General features: G+C 33.7%; 1 protein-coding gene across 1 annotated transcript in view; it reads right to left on the bottom strand.

The window, feature by feature from the left end:
* The window catches only part of LOC134697899 (cubilin-like), a 40,996-nt gene that overhangs the window by 14,473 nt on the left and 9,669 nt on the right, over positions 1-16,854 (bottom strand). Inside the window, exons 3-8 of the mRNA XM_063560185.1 lie at positions 8,991-9,087; positions 4,611-4,723; positions 3,804-3,956; positions 3,116-3,227; positions 1,974-2,101; positions 820-975 (exon numbers count right to left, since the gene is read on the bottom strand). Of these exons, the coding sequence (XP_063416255.1) occupies positions 820-975; positions 1,974-2,101; positions 3,116-3,227; positions 3,804-3,956; positions 4,611-4,723; positions 8,991-9,087 (759 nt within the window). The remainder of the gene's footprint in view (positions 1-819; positions 976-1,973; positions 2,102-3,115; positions 3,228-3,803; positions 3,957-4,610; positions 4,724-8,990; positions 9,088-16,854) is intronic.

Here is a 16,854-nt window from a genome sequence, read left to right as displayed (position 1 = left end):
TTTATTATTTTTTTACCAGGAAATGTTAGAAAACACTGCTCATAGACTGTTTGCACCAGGTGTTGAACCAGCCAGTTAGACAATTCGTCGGTTCATATGTTTTATTCTAAAATTCTGCGTTCATAAATGATAAGATATAAAAGGAAACTACTGTGGTGAAAAATTGGGATATTATTGTACATGTTGAAGGTTCCTTTTTATCATTAAGCTCCTATCGTTTCCACGTTTTGAAGCGTACATGAGTGTTAAATATTTACGTATGATTGTTCCTAAAAAATCAAGAAAAGGTCATTGAATGCATATAATTTTTAGTCTTTAGTTTTCATAAACGAAAAGAGTAATGATTTCAACATTATGAAATCTGATTGTAGGTGACTAGACGCTACATTTTTATCATATAAAATCTAATTATAAAATACGTATCTTCACGGCTTGAAAATAGATTTATAACTAATAAAAAAAACCAGGTTTAACCCATATGTATGAAAAGTTGTTGAAGGTTAGAAACAGTGTTTTAATAACATGAGCAGCACGACTAGTGACACATGGGGAGCAGGATCTGCTTGCCCTTTCGGAGCACATGCGATCACACCAAGTTTTTGGTGGGGTCAGTGTTGCTTAGTCTTTATTTTTTCTATGTTGTGTAATGTGTACTTTTACATGTCTGTTTGTCTTTATCTGTTTTAGCCATGGCGTTGTCAGTTTATTTTCGATCAATGAGTTTGAATGTCCTTCTGATATATTTTGCTCCTCTTTTTGAATATATAATATTATATATGAAAGGTTAATATAAACATCATCAATGTAATAATAGCCTACTTGTTCCAATATATTTTAAGGTGATTATGAATCCTCTGTCAACACCGTTGATAGTTGGGGTCCTGAATTTCACTTTATTTGTATGTCCGCCAGATACGTACATGGAAACAAGAGAATCTGGTAAAAGGTCACAAAGCTGGTATGTTATTACTGAATCTGAAAAAAAACCACAGATATTCTATAAAAAAATGATTTCAAATTAAAAATATTGAAATGCTAGTTTTGGTGTCCTTTAAATGCTAGTTACCTGGATGTCGTTTCTTTTTTTTCCGTTTCAAAATATTTTATATTATACTTTATTGCTAATTTTATATATGTATAACCATTATTAGTATATAATAATTTGGTCAATACTTATCAGTTAAGTTATTTCTGAAATATATAAATTTTTAAATTATAGCATATTCATTTAACACATAAATCAAAAATAAGATGATCCGTATTTAATAAAAAAAAAATCACATGAATCTTACTTACAATATTCATTTTGTGTTTACCAAGAAGTTGATAGCTATAAAGATGAACAAAATTACCTCACTGATAGTTATCTTTTTTGCATTTTCTTCTGTTAACAAAATCTATTAACACAATTTTAAGAGGTCCAGTAATAACAAAGACCATTTTTATAGAGTATTTTTCACTCTAAACAGTTATATAGTCCTTAATTAAATTGTGTATCACTTATCAGTTCTATCAAGCGTGTACTAGAGAGGTGCACGTTACCAAAAGAATTTTCAAAGTCATGAATCATAAACGAACTGACAATGCCATGACTGAAGAAAGCCTAGTAGAATGATCGTCCACAAACAGTATCGAATAAGTGATGTGAACATGAAAACGACACTAGATAAAAAGTAAAATCACAAACAATACTACCGAGGAAAATTCAAAACGGAAAGTCCCTACTATTCAAATGGCAAAATCAAAGCCCAAACACATCAAATGAATAGACAACAAATGTCATATTCCTATCTTGGTACAGTAATTTTTTTATGTGTGTAAAAGTTGGTGGATCGAACCTGATTTTATAGCTAGCTAAACCTCTCACTTGTATGACAGTCACATCAAATTCTATTTTTTGACAACGATGCGTCTGAAGCTTAAGGCATAATATCAATAGTAGAAAAAGAAAATGTTAATGCTTATTATCATACCTTCCCATACTGATAAGCCGTACTCCGTTGTCTGGTCACAAGTGTAGGTTGAGAAATCGTCAAAGTCTGTATATACAATATTTATCGAGAATTGGGCATTTGCTGCCGAATTAATTGTCCATTCACAACTAAGAAAATAAAACATAATTATATTGGATTACTAGTATAACTTGTTTCATAAAAACTGTTGATTTGTTTAATTAACGCGCATAATACATTATTCTGTTATGCAAAAAACAGTTGTTTTGATGGTACATGTATTGTGTTTTTGTGTGCAGTCTCACTACATCTCCTTGTATATATTGAAATTTATTTACAGTGAGTGTTCTTTTTATACACAATCATTCTAACCTTTTATTCGCTAAAATCATTTGATTCTGTCATACGTTTTCAATTTATATTCAAGTCCCTATACCGTATGAAAATAACATATGTCATCTGAAAACAGTCATTTTATAAATGTATTAGCTCCGCCCACTTTAATGTACAACCTTAATGTCGATATTCGTGTACTTCTGCGCATGGCTTTGTTTACAAACTAGAAACATTTGATTAATTTGATCGTTTTGACATGATACATATATTATATATATTTTGTTCATAAGGGTAATTGATACAAACATATTACAGCAAATCATCATATTATAATATACATGGTTAATGATTGTGGAAATTTGCTGAATATTTAACGAGATATCTACGTCAAAAGCAACATCTTCAGAAAATTTCCCCTATTTGACGTACATAATTCATTTAACGTGGACTGTTACTGCTTTCGTCTCACTAAACAGTTTCTGCTGAAATTTTGTGCCTCAAGGATTACAAGTTGCAGATTCAAAATGTTAATATTATTCAGTAAATATCGTGTTGAAATGAATTAAGATTGGTTTATCCGAAGGAGAAATTTTACCTTATCCCACATAGAGACGTTGAAGAGACATGTATTGTCAACCACAAAAAAAAAACCAACGAAAAACAAGCATAATTAAAAAAATAAAGTCAAAGCAAATGAGTTTCTTATTAATTTTTAAAAAATCAAACACAAAAAAAGTAAAAGAACGGAAATTTCCTTATCAAATGGTAAAATCAACAGCGTAAATGTTAACACACCAAACGAACAAACAAACAAAGTAAACACTAACAACAAACTTGTGATTGGCGAACTGAAGGTATGTAAAGCATATTGGTGTTCGATGTCTACAGAAGATTCGTCCAAAGTTATGCTATCAGCGCAGTTAGGCTTTATGATGCTGCCTGAAAAAGTAAAATATCATACAAATAAAGGAGGGTGTGGTTGGTGTTTACGGAACAGAAAATAATGGGCAAATAAAATCCCAACATAGAATAACAAGGTGCTGAAAAAGAGAGAACAACTGCAAACGATCAAGAATTATGAAAACATATACTGGTTTCAAAAAAGGACAGTGTCCAGTATACAGTTTGCAAGTTATTACAGAATAGCTATCATTTTAAAGATAAAGAATAAAAAGAGAAAAATTTAGAGACTACAGAAATGAAGATCCCTTAACTAGACCCTTACGCAGTGAGCAATGAATAAACTACTAGTATATATCGTCATTAAAACATGGATCATAAATCAAGACTGAAATTGAAAATCCAACTTGATCGTTGGAATGAATAAAATCGTTTAATTGGCTGTCTGTTCGATTAAATTGAATTTAATTCGATTATAATCTCATCTTTTTGTTTAACAATAATATAGCTGACAAAGAATAGAAGTTCGAATCAAGCGAAAGTGGCATACCAATATGAAATAATTTCAAATATTCTAAAAAAAAAATCGAAAAGAAATTAACACACGTTTCTTACCTTTAATGGTGATATACTGTATTTTAAAGCCTGACCACGTGACAGAGAAGTCAGTCGTAAACCTCAAAAATAGGTATTGTCCAGTCGATATGTAAAATCTATCATCAAGACTTCCTGTATATGTAGACCCCAAACTTGACGACGCACTATCACCTAAAATGTACATACTTAAACCAATAATCGGCCCATAAAGCCTATAGTACATGCATATACAATGATTACAAGTAAACTTCACGCAAGCAAGCTTTTTTGAAATAAACTATTTTATGTCTTTTTTTTTTAAATATATGAGAACATGTTTTTATAGCAGATTTTGCTAACTTGTCGTTGTTGTTCGAAGGCTGGACATGCCATCAGAAAATGAATTTCATCTTCAATTGAATTTAAAGAATTAAATATAATTCTTAAAAAAAAAATGAGTATAACTTTGAGGAATATGTTATATGTATAATCATGTTTTTTTCATATCGCACCCTACTAATGGAAATACAGTTCATTGCAAACTGCTTCCTACATTATATAAAAGGTCATGAAAAGTCTATTCAAAAATTTTATATGTACTTCATTGCGTAGAGCCTTATATTTAGAATGTCACAAAGTTAATACACAATTCTTTTATGGTAGACATATATGTAACTGAAAGTATTTCAATTTTGTGAAATGATAGTTGTCATTCATGTAAAAGCTCCGTGTTGAAGGCCGTATCTTGACCTATAATCACTTTCTGAATTATAAAGTGTTACTTGGATGGAGAGTTTGCACTCCTATATCTCTTAAATCAGATGAACATATAGACATACAACATACCATCATACACTCTCAATTTATCAAAGGATGTTTCTAAATTAAAGGCGAGGAAACTTATTGCAACTTTGTCCCCTGGTAATCCCGAGTCAATCTTCCATTCACATGTGAGAGAGCTGAAATAAGAAGATTTGCAATGGTATAAAAAACTGAAATTTAAAACAAATATCTTTTAATACGACCTCCTTATTAAGTTATTACAAAATAAGCTTGACACATGCGCACAAATTTGAATATATTTTCGTTATTTTCTTAGCATTGGTATTAGCAGCTTACGCAAACTTTTATTATATATTGATGACCAAACAACATATACTTATTCTGCTTTTCGGTTTTAAATTCAAGGGGATGGAGATGTAACGTGTAATGCGGGGTTCGCACATTGTCGATTATTGCTCGCGTTTGAGATCAGACCGCGATACGACACGAAAAGAGAAAAAGTCGGATTACTATCCTCAATTATCTAAATGTCCTATCATTGTCTGAACGCAGTCGTTTAATAAGTTCGTAATAGATTCCTACGGGTTGGGAAGGGTCTGAATAGTTCGGCAAAGTACCCGGACAGTTAGCTATATACATTGTAGGTGCGTCCCGTAATACAGGCTTCACATATTGCCGATTATTGATCCCGTTTGAGATCAGACAGCGATAAGACACGAAAGGTAAAAAAAGTCGGATTACTACATTGTATCCTCAATTATCTGGAATGTCCTGTCATTGTCTGAACGCAGTCGTTTAAGTTCTTAACTGATTCCTACGGGTCGGGAATGGTCCGGATAGTTCGGCGAAGCACCTCGACAGTTAGGTGCGTACCGTAACATTCGGGGAAACTCAGCCGATTTTGTCTAATCGGATTACAACCGTGACTATGTCGTGACAGATTCTGCTGTATCGGAACAAAATCCTAACAATATTCTGTATATTCTGGACGGTGTCCTGTGGAACGGGAATACTCTGGACAAATTTGTCATTGATGTGATTCTGCCCATTGAGTCCAGATTGCATTCAGATCTTGTCGATTGCGAACCGTGTTTTGCCGAAACCGTTCCGGCACAGTCCCGACAATTACAGAATGATATGCGACTGTGACCAGACAAAGCCGTTTGAAATGCAATAGAGCGGACCGTTATAGGATTGCTTTCCGAGAGTACATGATCATCTCAAATATGCAGACAGTTTTAAAACGGATAACTTCCGTCAGCGTCGGTTCACTGTCTGATCTCTGTCGGATTACATTCGGGACGCAGTCGTGACAGACTCGGTCGAATTTTACCATACGAAAGATAAAAATCAGATTGAGAACGGGATTATCGGGACAAATTCGCTTGTAAACGGTTGAATATCGACGCTTCCTGATTATTATCTGATTGTTGTCGTGATTAAACATTTCTATTTACAAATCTTAATTAAAGTTTGAATTTCCATCCACGATTCACAGGATCTTGATCAGACTTTTGACAAATTATAATCGGGAATGGTGCTGTCAAAGACGGCAGTAAAAATCTTAAATGTGTGACCCCAGTTTAACATTCGGGGAAACTCAGCCGATTCCGTCTAGTCGGATTACTATCATGCCTATGTCGTGACAGATTCTGCTGTATCGGATCAAAATCCTAACAATGTTCTGTGTATTCTGGACGGTGTCCTGTGGAACGAGAATGATCTGGAGTAATGTTTCATTGCCGTTTTTCTGCCGATTGAGTCCAGATTGCATCCAGATCTTGTCGATTGCGAACCGTTTTTGCTGAAATCGTTCAGGAACAGTCCCGATATCAATACGAAATTCGTCAATGATATCTACGTCAAGGTCACGACAATAAAAGAATACAATACGACTGAGACCAAACAAAGCTGTTTGCAATTGCGATATTGCGGACCGTGATAGGATAACGTCCCGACAGTACCTGATCATCCCGAGTTTGCCGACAGTTTTCGAACAGATAACTTACGCCAGCCGTCGGTTGACTGTCTGGTCAATGTCTGATTTCTGTTGGATTACATTCGGTAGAATCGGGACGCAGTCGTGACAGACTCGGTCGAATTTTTCCAGGCGAAATATACAAATTGTATTAAGCTGGGGTCACACATTCACGTTTTTATTTACCGTCCTTGACAGGACCATTTCAGATTAAAATGTATTAAAAGTCTGATCAAGATCCTGTGAATCGTGGATGGAAATTCTAACTTAAATTAAAATTTGTGAAAAAAATTATTTGATCACGACAACAATCAGATAGTGTTCAGGAAGCGTCGATATTCAACCGTTTCTAAGCGAATTAGTCCCGATAATCCCGTTCTAAATACGCTTCTAATCCGATCTGTATTTTTCGCCAGGTAAAATTCGACCGAGTCTGTCACGACTGCGTCCCGACTTTACCGAATGTTATGCGAAAGATATCAGACAGTGGCCAGACAGTGAACCGACGCTGACGGAAGTTATCCGTTCGAAAACTGTTGGCATATTCGGGATGATCAGGTACTGTCGGAACGTAATCTCCATTTAATTTCCATCCACGATTCACAGGATCTTTATCAGACTTTTGACAAAATTTAATCGGGAATGATCCTGTCAAGGACGGCAGTAAAAATCGTGAATGAGTGATCCCAGCTTACATAACAATGCGTTTACATCTTAAACGTCAGTTCCAGTAATTATTTGGATCCAAGGTATCCATAAACAATACGGCAATACTAAAAACTCTAACTGTATCTATGTAATGCTAAATGAACTAAAATATGCACACGGGCTCTTTGCCGGTATAAAGTAACAACAGACAAATATATTATACAATTATAATACAATCTAACAGCCTGTCCTGTAGATAGGACGATCTGTCACTTCAAGTCAGTATGGCTGGTACAGCTTGTCCTCCGAGTAGGACATTCTGTCACTACCAGTCAGTACGTACTGGTACAGCCTGTCCTCGGAGTGGGACATTCTGTCACTACCAGACAGTACGTACTGGTACAGCCTGTCCTCCGAGTAGGACATTCTGTCACTACCAGACAGTACGTACTGGTACAGCCTGTCCTCGGAGTGGGACATTCTGTCACTACCAGACAGTACGTACTGGTACAGCCTGTCCTCCGAGTGGGACATTCTGTCACTACCAGACAGTACGTACTGGTACAGCCTGTCCTCCGAGTGGGACATTCTGTCACTACCAGACAGTACGTACTGGTACAGCTTGTCCTCCGAGTGGGACATTCTGTCACTACCAGACAGTACTTACTTGTACAGCCTGTCCTCCGAACAGGACAGTCTGCTCTGTCAACTTCCTATGTAAGACCAGTACCAAGTACAAGTTGTTCCTAGTACAAGTTTTCCCCGACAGTATCACTTACAGCTATGTGACGTGCCTACCCTTGTACATTGGTCTTCTAAATAAGAATATCGACATAACCCGAATTGTATTCCTCACCCACTTATATACTCCAGAGCGAATACACTATTTACTGGATGTGGGTGTTCTCTGAATTTTTCCGATACCAAACACAAGAATCCCTCTAAAACACCCCCATTTGACCCAACCACTGACTTTCCCGCAAAACGTCTTAATCTGTGTAACTCTTTCTCAAGCATAAACATAAACCATGCATTGATACATGTACACTTAAGATTCTACTTAATTGTAACCCTAACGACAAATAAACATTACAAAATCGAGAACAGCAAAACATTAATTGTTAAGGTATTAAAACAGCTTCGACCAATATAAATACTGTATAAAGTAAAACACAAAAATACTGAACTCCGAGGCCGTGGAACACACCCTCTGGTTGCGGGATTTTTTCGATGTGTTGAGACCCTTGGTGATCTTTAGCTATGTTAAGACAATTGGTGGTCTTTTGTTGTGTTTGCTCTTTGATCAGTTTGTTGTCTCTTGGATACATTCCTCGTTTCCATTCCCAATCATATTTGCAATTTGCGATGACCTTTGACATTTTGCGAAAATTACCCTCTTCTTGCACTGATAATTTGCATAGCTTGCATTTTCACCAAAAATGTTGACAGAAAATAAGGTCAATATAATACAATTCTCTAGAAATATTAGTTCTAACTCTGACATAGAATTTTTTAGTGATTCAACTTTCCTCACTTGTAGAATATATTTTGTAATTAAGGTATGTTTATACATGTATGTTGTGGGTACTCGTGAATTGATTGAAACCTAAAACTGCGGTAACTTGCTAAGATTCACAGAATGACTGTAATATTTCAATGAAGAAATAACATCCATCATGTGCACACTAAATAAACAATCTATAATGTTTAATTCGTATTTCCATTGTTTTTTTCCAAGCTGATAGACGAAAAACCAAACTTTAAGCCAATCTGGAGACATGTAACATCCAGTTAAAAATTTTAATGGTACCACTTACTTTGCATAAGGTGATGGATACCCGTCAGTAGTGACGGTCTTATAACTGTAAAAATCCGCTATAAGAGTGGATACAAGACCTGCACAATCTCCACAAACTACAAAAGTTGAAATTCATATCATTTGTAAACTTCAATGACCATGATTATAAAAATCAAAATTTAAAAACATAGAGACATAATAAAAAAAAAAATAAAAAAAAAAAACTGTCTGGGTTGTCGTTTGTTGATGTGTTATAACATATTTGTTTTTCATTCATTTGTTGTATATTAAAAAAATGAACGAACAACAATTATGTAATACATAAACAATAGACAACCACTGAATACAGGTCAGTGGTTGAAAAAGTTGAAAAAGATTAAAAATTAGCACTTCGGAAGCTGTCAAAAGATTGCAAGACCCCTTAACATAAAAGTGTCCATATTTTCAATTAGAGTCGATGAAGTTTTCTATAATTTTGATATAATTTGTCCCAAAAGTAGTACAACACACCGTAAAAAATTATTGAGAAAGCGCAGGTTGGAATTTTTTGATTTGCACTGCGAAATAATTATGGTCTCGGACCAATTAATGCAATTTTTCGATTGATTTCACGTTGCAATGAGCAAATAGATGTGATTACGAGAACTGGAGCCGGAGTTCTTGTTTATCCGAATTGAGAGCATGAGTTTATGTTAATAGGGCGCATGCCCTGCAATCGATATACTTCTTTGGAGGTATGTTGTTGGAGTCTGGGAGTGCTTTTTTTATTATTATTTTCATCGCAATTTTATCAGCCTTTATTTCAATTAACGGATTATGCTCAAAATGGCCCTTTATCCCTTCCCACTCACCCTTGCCTTATAACAAGCAAATTAAACGTAAAAATTGTTTGAAATACTGGTTTCCCTTATACATGTAAGCAGTCAATCACAGGTATTTACAAGAATGACAATTACATTGAGGTTGTTAAAGTATTCAATTGAAGATGTTCAAGGCTAGTTGATATCTAGCCCACAAGAACGATAACTGTATGTAGTGGAATGAAGTCTATCCTCAACAAATCAAGGTAAATATATTATTTTGTTTGGTGAAAACCTTTGATTTTGGAGAATTGCTTGTAGATTACGTACAATAAATAATATGTATCTGTTTAAAGGCTGAAAAACAACATCGTTCATTAGTAATTCTAAAATAGACCAAATTATAGATGAATGTGTTCAAGAAGGGATAAATAAAAACATGTTCTTTGATTAATTTGCATTACTCGTCAGTGCAAATTGGAATCACACTTTTTCTAACGGTAGAATAATCAAATTGGGCAATAATGTACCTCTCGGGTTAGATAACACAATACTGAAAATGTGGGTGGCTCGTCTGGTTGGCAACTGGAGTGAATTAAGGAGTAAAAATAAAAACTGAAGGAATCGCATGAATTTGAAAATTTCAAACAATATTTTTCCAGTCTAGCTGATCTATCATAATAAATACTAGAACACACCCGCGAAATCGCGGGCATATACAGCTTGTGAACTGTTGTAGGATGATTTTTTTGTAAAAGGTATTATGTATTGAGAATAAAATAAAAGGTATCTCCCTTTTTCCAAAGTCCGATATTTGTTTCCTTTCTGTTAAATTCAATTATATTCGTGTTTCTGGCCTACGACCACAATTATTCTTATCCTTTGCTACAATGCTTCTTTTGGTAAAAGTCAAATGAAATTAAAAATTTGCACCGTTAAATGTAACTGCTTATATATTGATCATTATTAGTCTAAAAAATATGCTTCTATGACAACCCATCAGTGCTTGAGAGCCTTATTAACATGCCAATGGTAGGATTTGATTCAGTAAATGACTAATACCGACTAAGGCTAATTTGAGGGGTTGTCGATCGGAGGGGTCCTGATCCCGAAATCGATCCCGGGTTGAAACCATGAAATCCCGAGATGCAGAATTTAAAGAAATCCCGAAATCGAAAATCCCCAAATCCCGAGCTTAAAAACACCCGATCTTGACGCCGCGAAAAAGGTACTGCCTCCCTCTAATCTCTAACTTACTTTCATTTTTGCCAATTCACTATTTACCCTTTTTAACAATAAATTATATATAGAAATTCCCTGACAGAATACAAAGAGTCTCTATATATTAAAGTAGACGCGAAAAATATTTGTCATCTCTAAAGGATATAATAGTTGTAATTTTTGCTATCTAAACACCATGATATGGAGAACGCTCTACGATTGGTTGTACTTGTGGCACATGTTTTACTTATTTTAATATAAATGCAACTGGTATGACCCCTTGAATAGTAAACATTTAAAAAAAAATAGTAGACAGAATACCGAGATTCCCTATATATTAAAGAAGTATAATCGTAGTTTACATGTAGATAAACGCGAACAATAATTGTCCTCTCTAAGGAGGTATAATAGTTATGGTTCTTGCGATCTAAACACCATTATATGGAGAACGCTCTGATTGGCTTATCTATTTTTCTTATTTGTGCATGTTTCAAACGCAGGTGGCAGTTAGGTCCGCTGCTGTATGCCCTGAGGTAATCGGTGCCCTGAGGTAATCGTGGTAATGCGTCATTGATTAAATACGCACGAAAATATAGTTCTTATTTAGATAGATCTTAATACCAAATTTTAATGTGACCATATACCAAAGATGTCAACAAACTTCCCAAATGATTTAAGTATTTGTATTCCCCGATCATTCATTTCGTATGTACGTGTAGGGTAGGGATGGCTGTTAAAATTATAAACTTTTTTTTTAAGAAAAGTTCAATTAATGATCTGAAGTATTTATTCATGACAGGGTTACCTGAGGTAACCCCAATTATAACAACAAATACCTGCATTAAACTCAAGTCAACTGAGGTAACTTTATATATACATCACATAAACAATACAAATCTATAAAGTTCTGCATTCTAAATTAAGAAATTGTGTAATTAAAATATAAATGTATACACTAGCAAAGTATGTACTAAAAATTCTTTCTTTTTAACCTGCAGTAACCCAAACAAAAACAGCAAATACAACCTACTTAACTCAAGTTAATTCAGATCACCTTTACATATACATCACATAAACAATATAATGTCAATGAATTTCTACATAACAAAAGAAGAAAGTGGTGTATTACAGCATTACTGCATATACTAGCAAAGTATCTACTAAGTATTTTGTTATGACAGGGTTACCTCAGGTAACCCAAAAAATAGCAACAAGTATTATCCATTGATATCAAGTTAACTAAAGTCTCTTTTCCGATATATCACATAAAAAATACACATCTATGAGGCCTACTTGTAAAATAAAGAAATTGTTTGTTTACAACATAAATGTTTTCACTAGCAAACCATCTAATAAGCATTCTCTATAACATGGGTACCTGAGGTAACCCCAGACATAATTACAAATATAACCCACATAACTGAAGTTAACTGAGGTCACCTTTACATGTGCATCACATAAACAATACAATTTTCATGAAGTCCTACATTTAAGATAAAGAAGTTTGTTTATTACCATTAATGTAAACACTAGCAAAGTGTCTACGAAGGATTCATTCATTACAGGGTTACCTCAGGTAACCATAACAATAATAACAAAGATAACCCATCTAACTCAAGTTAACTGAGGTCACCTTTATATATATGCATCAAATAAACAATACAACTTTCATGAAGTCCTATATTTGAAATAAAGAAGTTTGTTTATTACAATTAATGTAAACAATAGCAAATTATCTACAAAGAATTCATTCATTACAGGGTGACCTCAGGTAACCATAACAATAACAACAAATACAACCCATATAACTCAAGTTAACTCAGGTATCACCTTTAAATATATATGCATCACATAAACAATACAAATCTATGAAGTCCTACATTTTTAAATTAAGAAATTGTGTAGTTAGAATATAAAAGTATACACTTACAAAGTATATACTAAGAATTCTTTCATAGCAGGGTTACCTGAGGTAACCATAACAATAACAACAAAGATAACCCATCTAACTTAAGTTAACTGAGGTCACCTTTAAATATATATGCATCACATAAACCATACAAATCTATGAAGTCCTACATTTCAAACTAAAAAAATGTGGAATTACAATACAAATGTATACACTAGCAAAGTATCTACTAAGAATTCTTTCATAGCAGGGTTACCTGAGGTAACCAATACAATATCCACAAATACAACCTATTTAACTCAAGTAAAATCATATCACCTTTGCATATACATCACATAAACAATATAACTTTAATGAATTCCTACATTTAAAATGAAGAAGTTGGTTTATTACACCATAAATGGATATACTAGCAAAGTATCTACTAAATATTCTGTCATGACAGGGTTACCTCAGGTGACCCATGAAATAGCAACAAGTATTTTCCATCCATATCAAGTTAACTTAAGTCGCCTTTCAGATATATCACATAAACAATACACATCTATGAAGTCCTACATTTAAGATAAAGAAATTGTCTGATTACAACATGTTTACACTAGCAAACTATCTAAAAGCATTCTTCATAACATGGGTACCTGAGGTAACCCCAGATATAATTACAAATATAAGCCACTTAACTGAAGTTAACTGAGGTCACCTTTATATGGGCATCACATAAACAATACAACTTTCATGAAGTCCTACATTTGAAATAAAGAAGTATGTTTATTACAATTAATGTAAACAATAGCAAAGTATCTACGAAGAATTCATTCATTACAGGTTACCATAGGTTACCCAATAATAACAACAAATACAACCCATTTAACTCAAGTTAACTCAGGTATCACCTCTAAATATATATGCATCACATAAACAATAGAAATCTATAAAGTCCTACATTTTTAAATTAAGAAATTGTGTAATTAAAAAATAAACGTATACACTTACAAAGTATATACTAAGAATTCTTTCATAGCATTGTTACCTGAGGTAACCAATACAATAACAACAAATAAAACTTATTTAACTCAAGTTAATTCAGATCACCTTTACATATACATTACATAAACATTATTACTTCAATGAATTTCTACATTAAAAACGAAGAAGTTGGTTTATTACACCATACATGCATATACTAGCAAAGTATCTTCTAAGTATACTGTCATGACAGGGTTACCTCAGGTAACCCATAAAATAGCAACAAGTATTATCCATTCATATCAAGTTAACTTTAGTCGCCTTTCCGGTATATCACATAAGCAATACACATATATGAAGTCCTACATTTAAAACAAAGAAATATAAATGTTTACAATTGCAAACTTTCTAAAAAGCATTCTTCATGTCATGGGTACCTGAGGTAATCAAGACATACTTACAAATATAACCCACTTAACTGAAGTTAACTGAGTTCATCTTTACATGTACATCACATAAGCAATACAACTTTCATAAAGTCCTACATTTGAAATAAAGAAGTTTGTTTATTACAATTAATGTAAACACTAGCAAAGTATCTACGAAGAATTCATTCATTACAGGGTTACATGAGAGACAGGGTTACCTCAGGTAACCTAATAATAACAACAAATACAACCCTTTTGTGACTCAAGTTTACTCAGGTAACATATATGTATACATCGCGTAAACAATAAATATCTATGAAGTCCTACATTTTAAAATAAGAAATTGTGTAATTACAACATCAATGCATAAACCAGTAAAGTATCTACGAAGTATTCTTTCATAACAGGGCTACCTCAGGTAACCCCAAAAATAACAGTAAATATAATCAATTCAAATAAAGTTTTTCCTAAATATCATATTAACAATACACATCTATGAAGTTCAAATTTATAAAAAAGTAAATCGTTTATTACAACTTAAATGTATATTCTTGAAAACTATCTACAAAGTATTCTAACATGACAGGATAACCCCGGGTAACCATAACAATAACATCAAATAAAAAATACAAATCTATGAAGTCCTACATTTTTAAATTAAGAAATTGTGTGATTCAAATACAAATGTTTACACTAGCATAGTATCTTCTTATATTTTTTCATAACAGGGTTACCTGAGGTAACCGAAGCAATAACAGCAATTACAACCAATTTAACTCAAGTTAATTCAGATCATCTTTACATTTACATCGAATAATCAATATAACTTCAATGAATTCCTACATTGAAAATGAAGAAGTTGGTTTATTACACTATAAATACATATACTAACGAAGTATCTACTAAGTATTCTGTCATGACAGGGTTACCTCAGGTAACCCATAAAATAGCTACAAGTATAATCCATTCAAATCGAGTTAAGACAGATCGCATTTTCTAAATATCGCGTAAGCAATTTACATCAGTGAAGTCCTACATGTAAAATAAAGAAATTGTGTGATTACAACATAAATGTTTACACTAGCAAACTATCTAATAAGCATTCTTTCATAACAGGGGTACCTTAGGTAACCCCAAATATAATTGCAAATATAACCCACTTAACTGAAGTTATTTAAGATCACCTTTACATATATATCCCATAAACAATATAACTTCAATGAAGTCCTACATTCAAAATGAATAAGTTGGTTTATTACAATTAATGTAAAGACTAGCAAAGTATCTACGAAGTATTCATTCATGACAGGGTTACCTCAGGTAACCCCAATTATAACACCAAATACAACCCATTTAACTCAAGCGAACTCATGTAAAATTTACATATAATCGCATAAACAATACAAATCTATGAAGCCCTACATTTTAAATTAAGAAATTGTGTAATTACAGCATAAATGCATATACCAGCAAAGTATCTACGAAGTATTCTTTCATAACAGGATTACCTCAGGTAACCCAAAAAATAACAACAAATATAATAGATTCAAATCAAATTAACATAAGGTTGCAGTCTTGTTATTGACTGCTCCATAGGCTTACATGCAAAACAGCTGATCTTAGAAAAAAAATTCATGTTCATATCATGTATGTACCAAATTGAAAAAGGGGGTCTTGCCTCGAAGAATAAAATGTTACGCAATCGTGAAGTCAACTCATTTTTTTTTCTTTTTGTTTGCTATTTTTACTAGACATCACCACTTCAAGTAAACATGATATCCTTCCACTTTCCTGGAATGATATCCCAAAAAGATTTTTTTTAAAGTCTATATTTATGTTTCCATTCACAATAAACCTATAAACAAACAGAAAAAAAATGAGTTCAGAAACAAATTCAGTCTACTAAATTATCTGTAAATCTCATTCTTGTCTATCTTTATGAATAACCTGACCAAGCACAGTTGTACAGTGGTTCACTGAGGTAACCTGACCATGCACAATTGTACAGTGGTTCCCTGAGGTAACCTGACAATGCACATTAGTACAATGATTCCCTGAGGAAACCTACTATGCACAGTAGTACAATGGTTCCTGAAGTAATCTGACCAGGCACAGTAGTGCAATTGTTCCCTGAGGTAACCTGACCATGCACAGAAGTACAATGATTCCCTAAAGTAATCTGACCATGTACAGTAGTACAATGTTCCCTGGGGAAACCTGACCATGCACAGTAGAACAATGGTTCCATGAGGTAACATTACAATGCACAGTATAACAATGGTTCCCTGAGGTAACCTGGCCATGCACAGTAGTACAGTGGTTCCCTGAGGTAACATGACCATGTACAGTAGTGCAATGGTTCCCTAAGGAAACCTGACAATGCACAGTAGTACAATATGGTTCCCTGAGGTAACCTGACCATGCACAGTAGTACAATATGGTTCCCTGAGGTAACCTGACCATGCACAGTAGTACCATGGTTCCCTGACATAAACTTACCATGCACAGTAGTACAATGGTTCCCTGAGGTAACCTGGCAATGCACAGAAGTACAATGGT

The sequence above is a fragment of the Mytilus trossulus genome, chromosome 14 (genome assembly GCF_036588685.1).
Source record: "Mytilus trossulus isolate FHL-02 chromosome 14, PNRI_Mtr1.1.1.hap1, whole genome shotgun sequence".
Taxonomy (NCBI): Eukaryota; Metazoa; Mollusca; class Bivalvia; order Mytilida; family Mytilidae; genus Mytilus; species Mytilus trossulus.
Note: the sequence above shows the minus strand (reverse complement) of the source record. Positions and strands in the feature narration are given on the sequence as shown.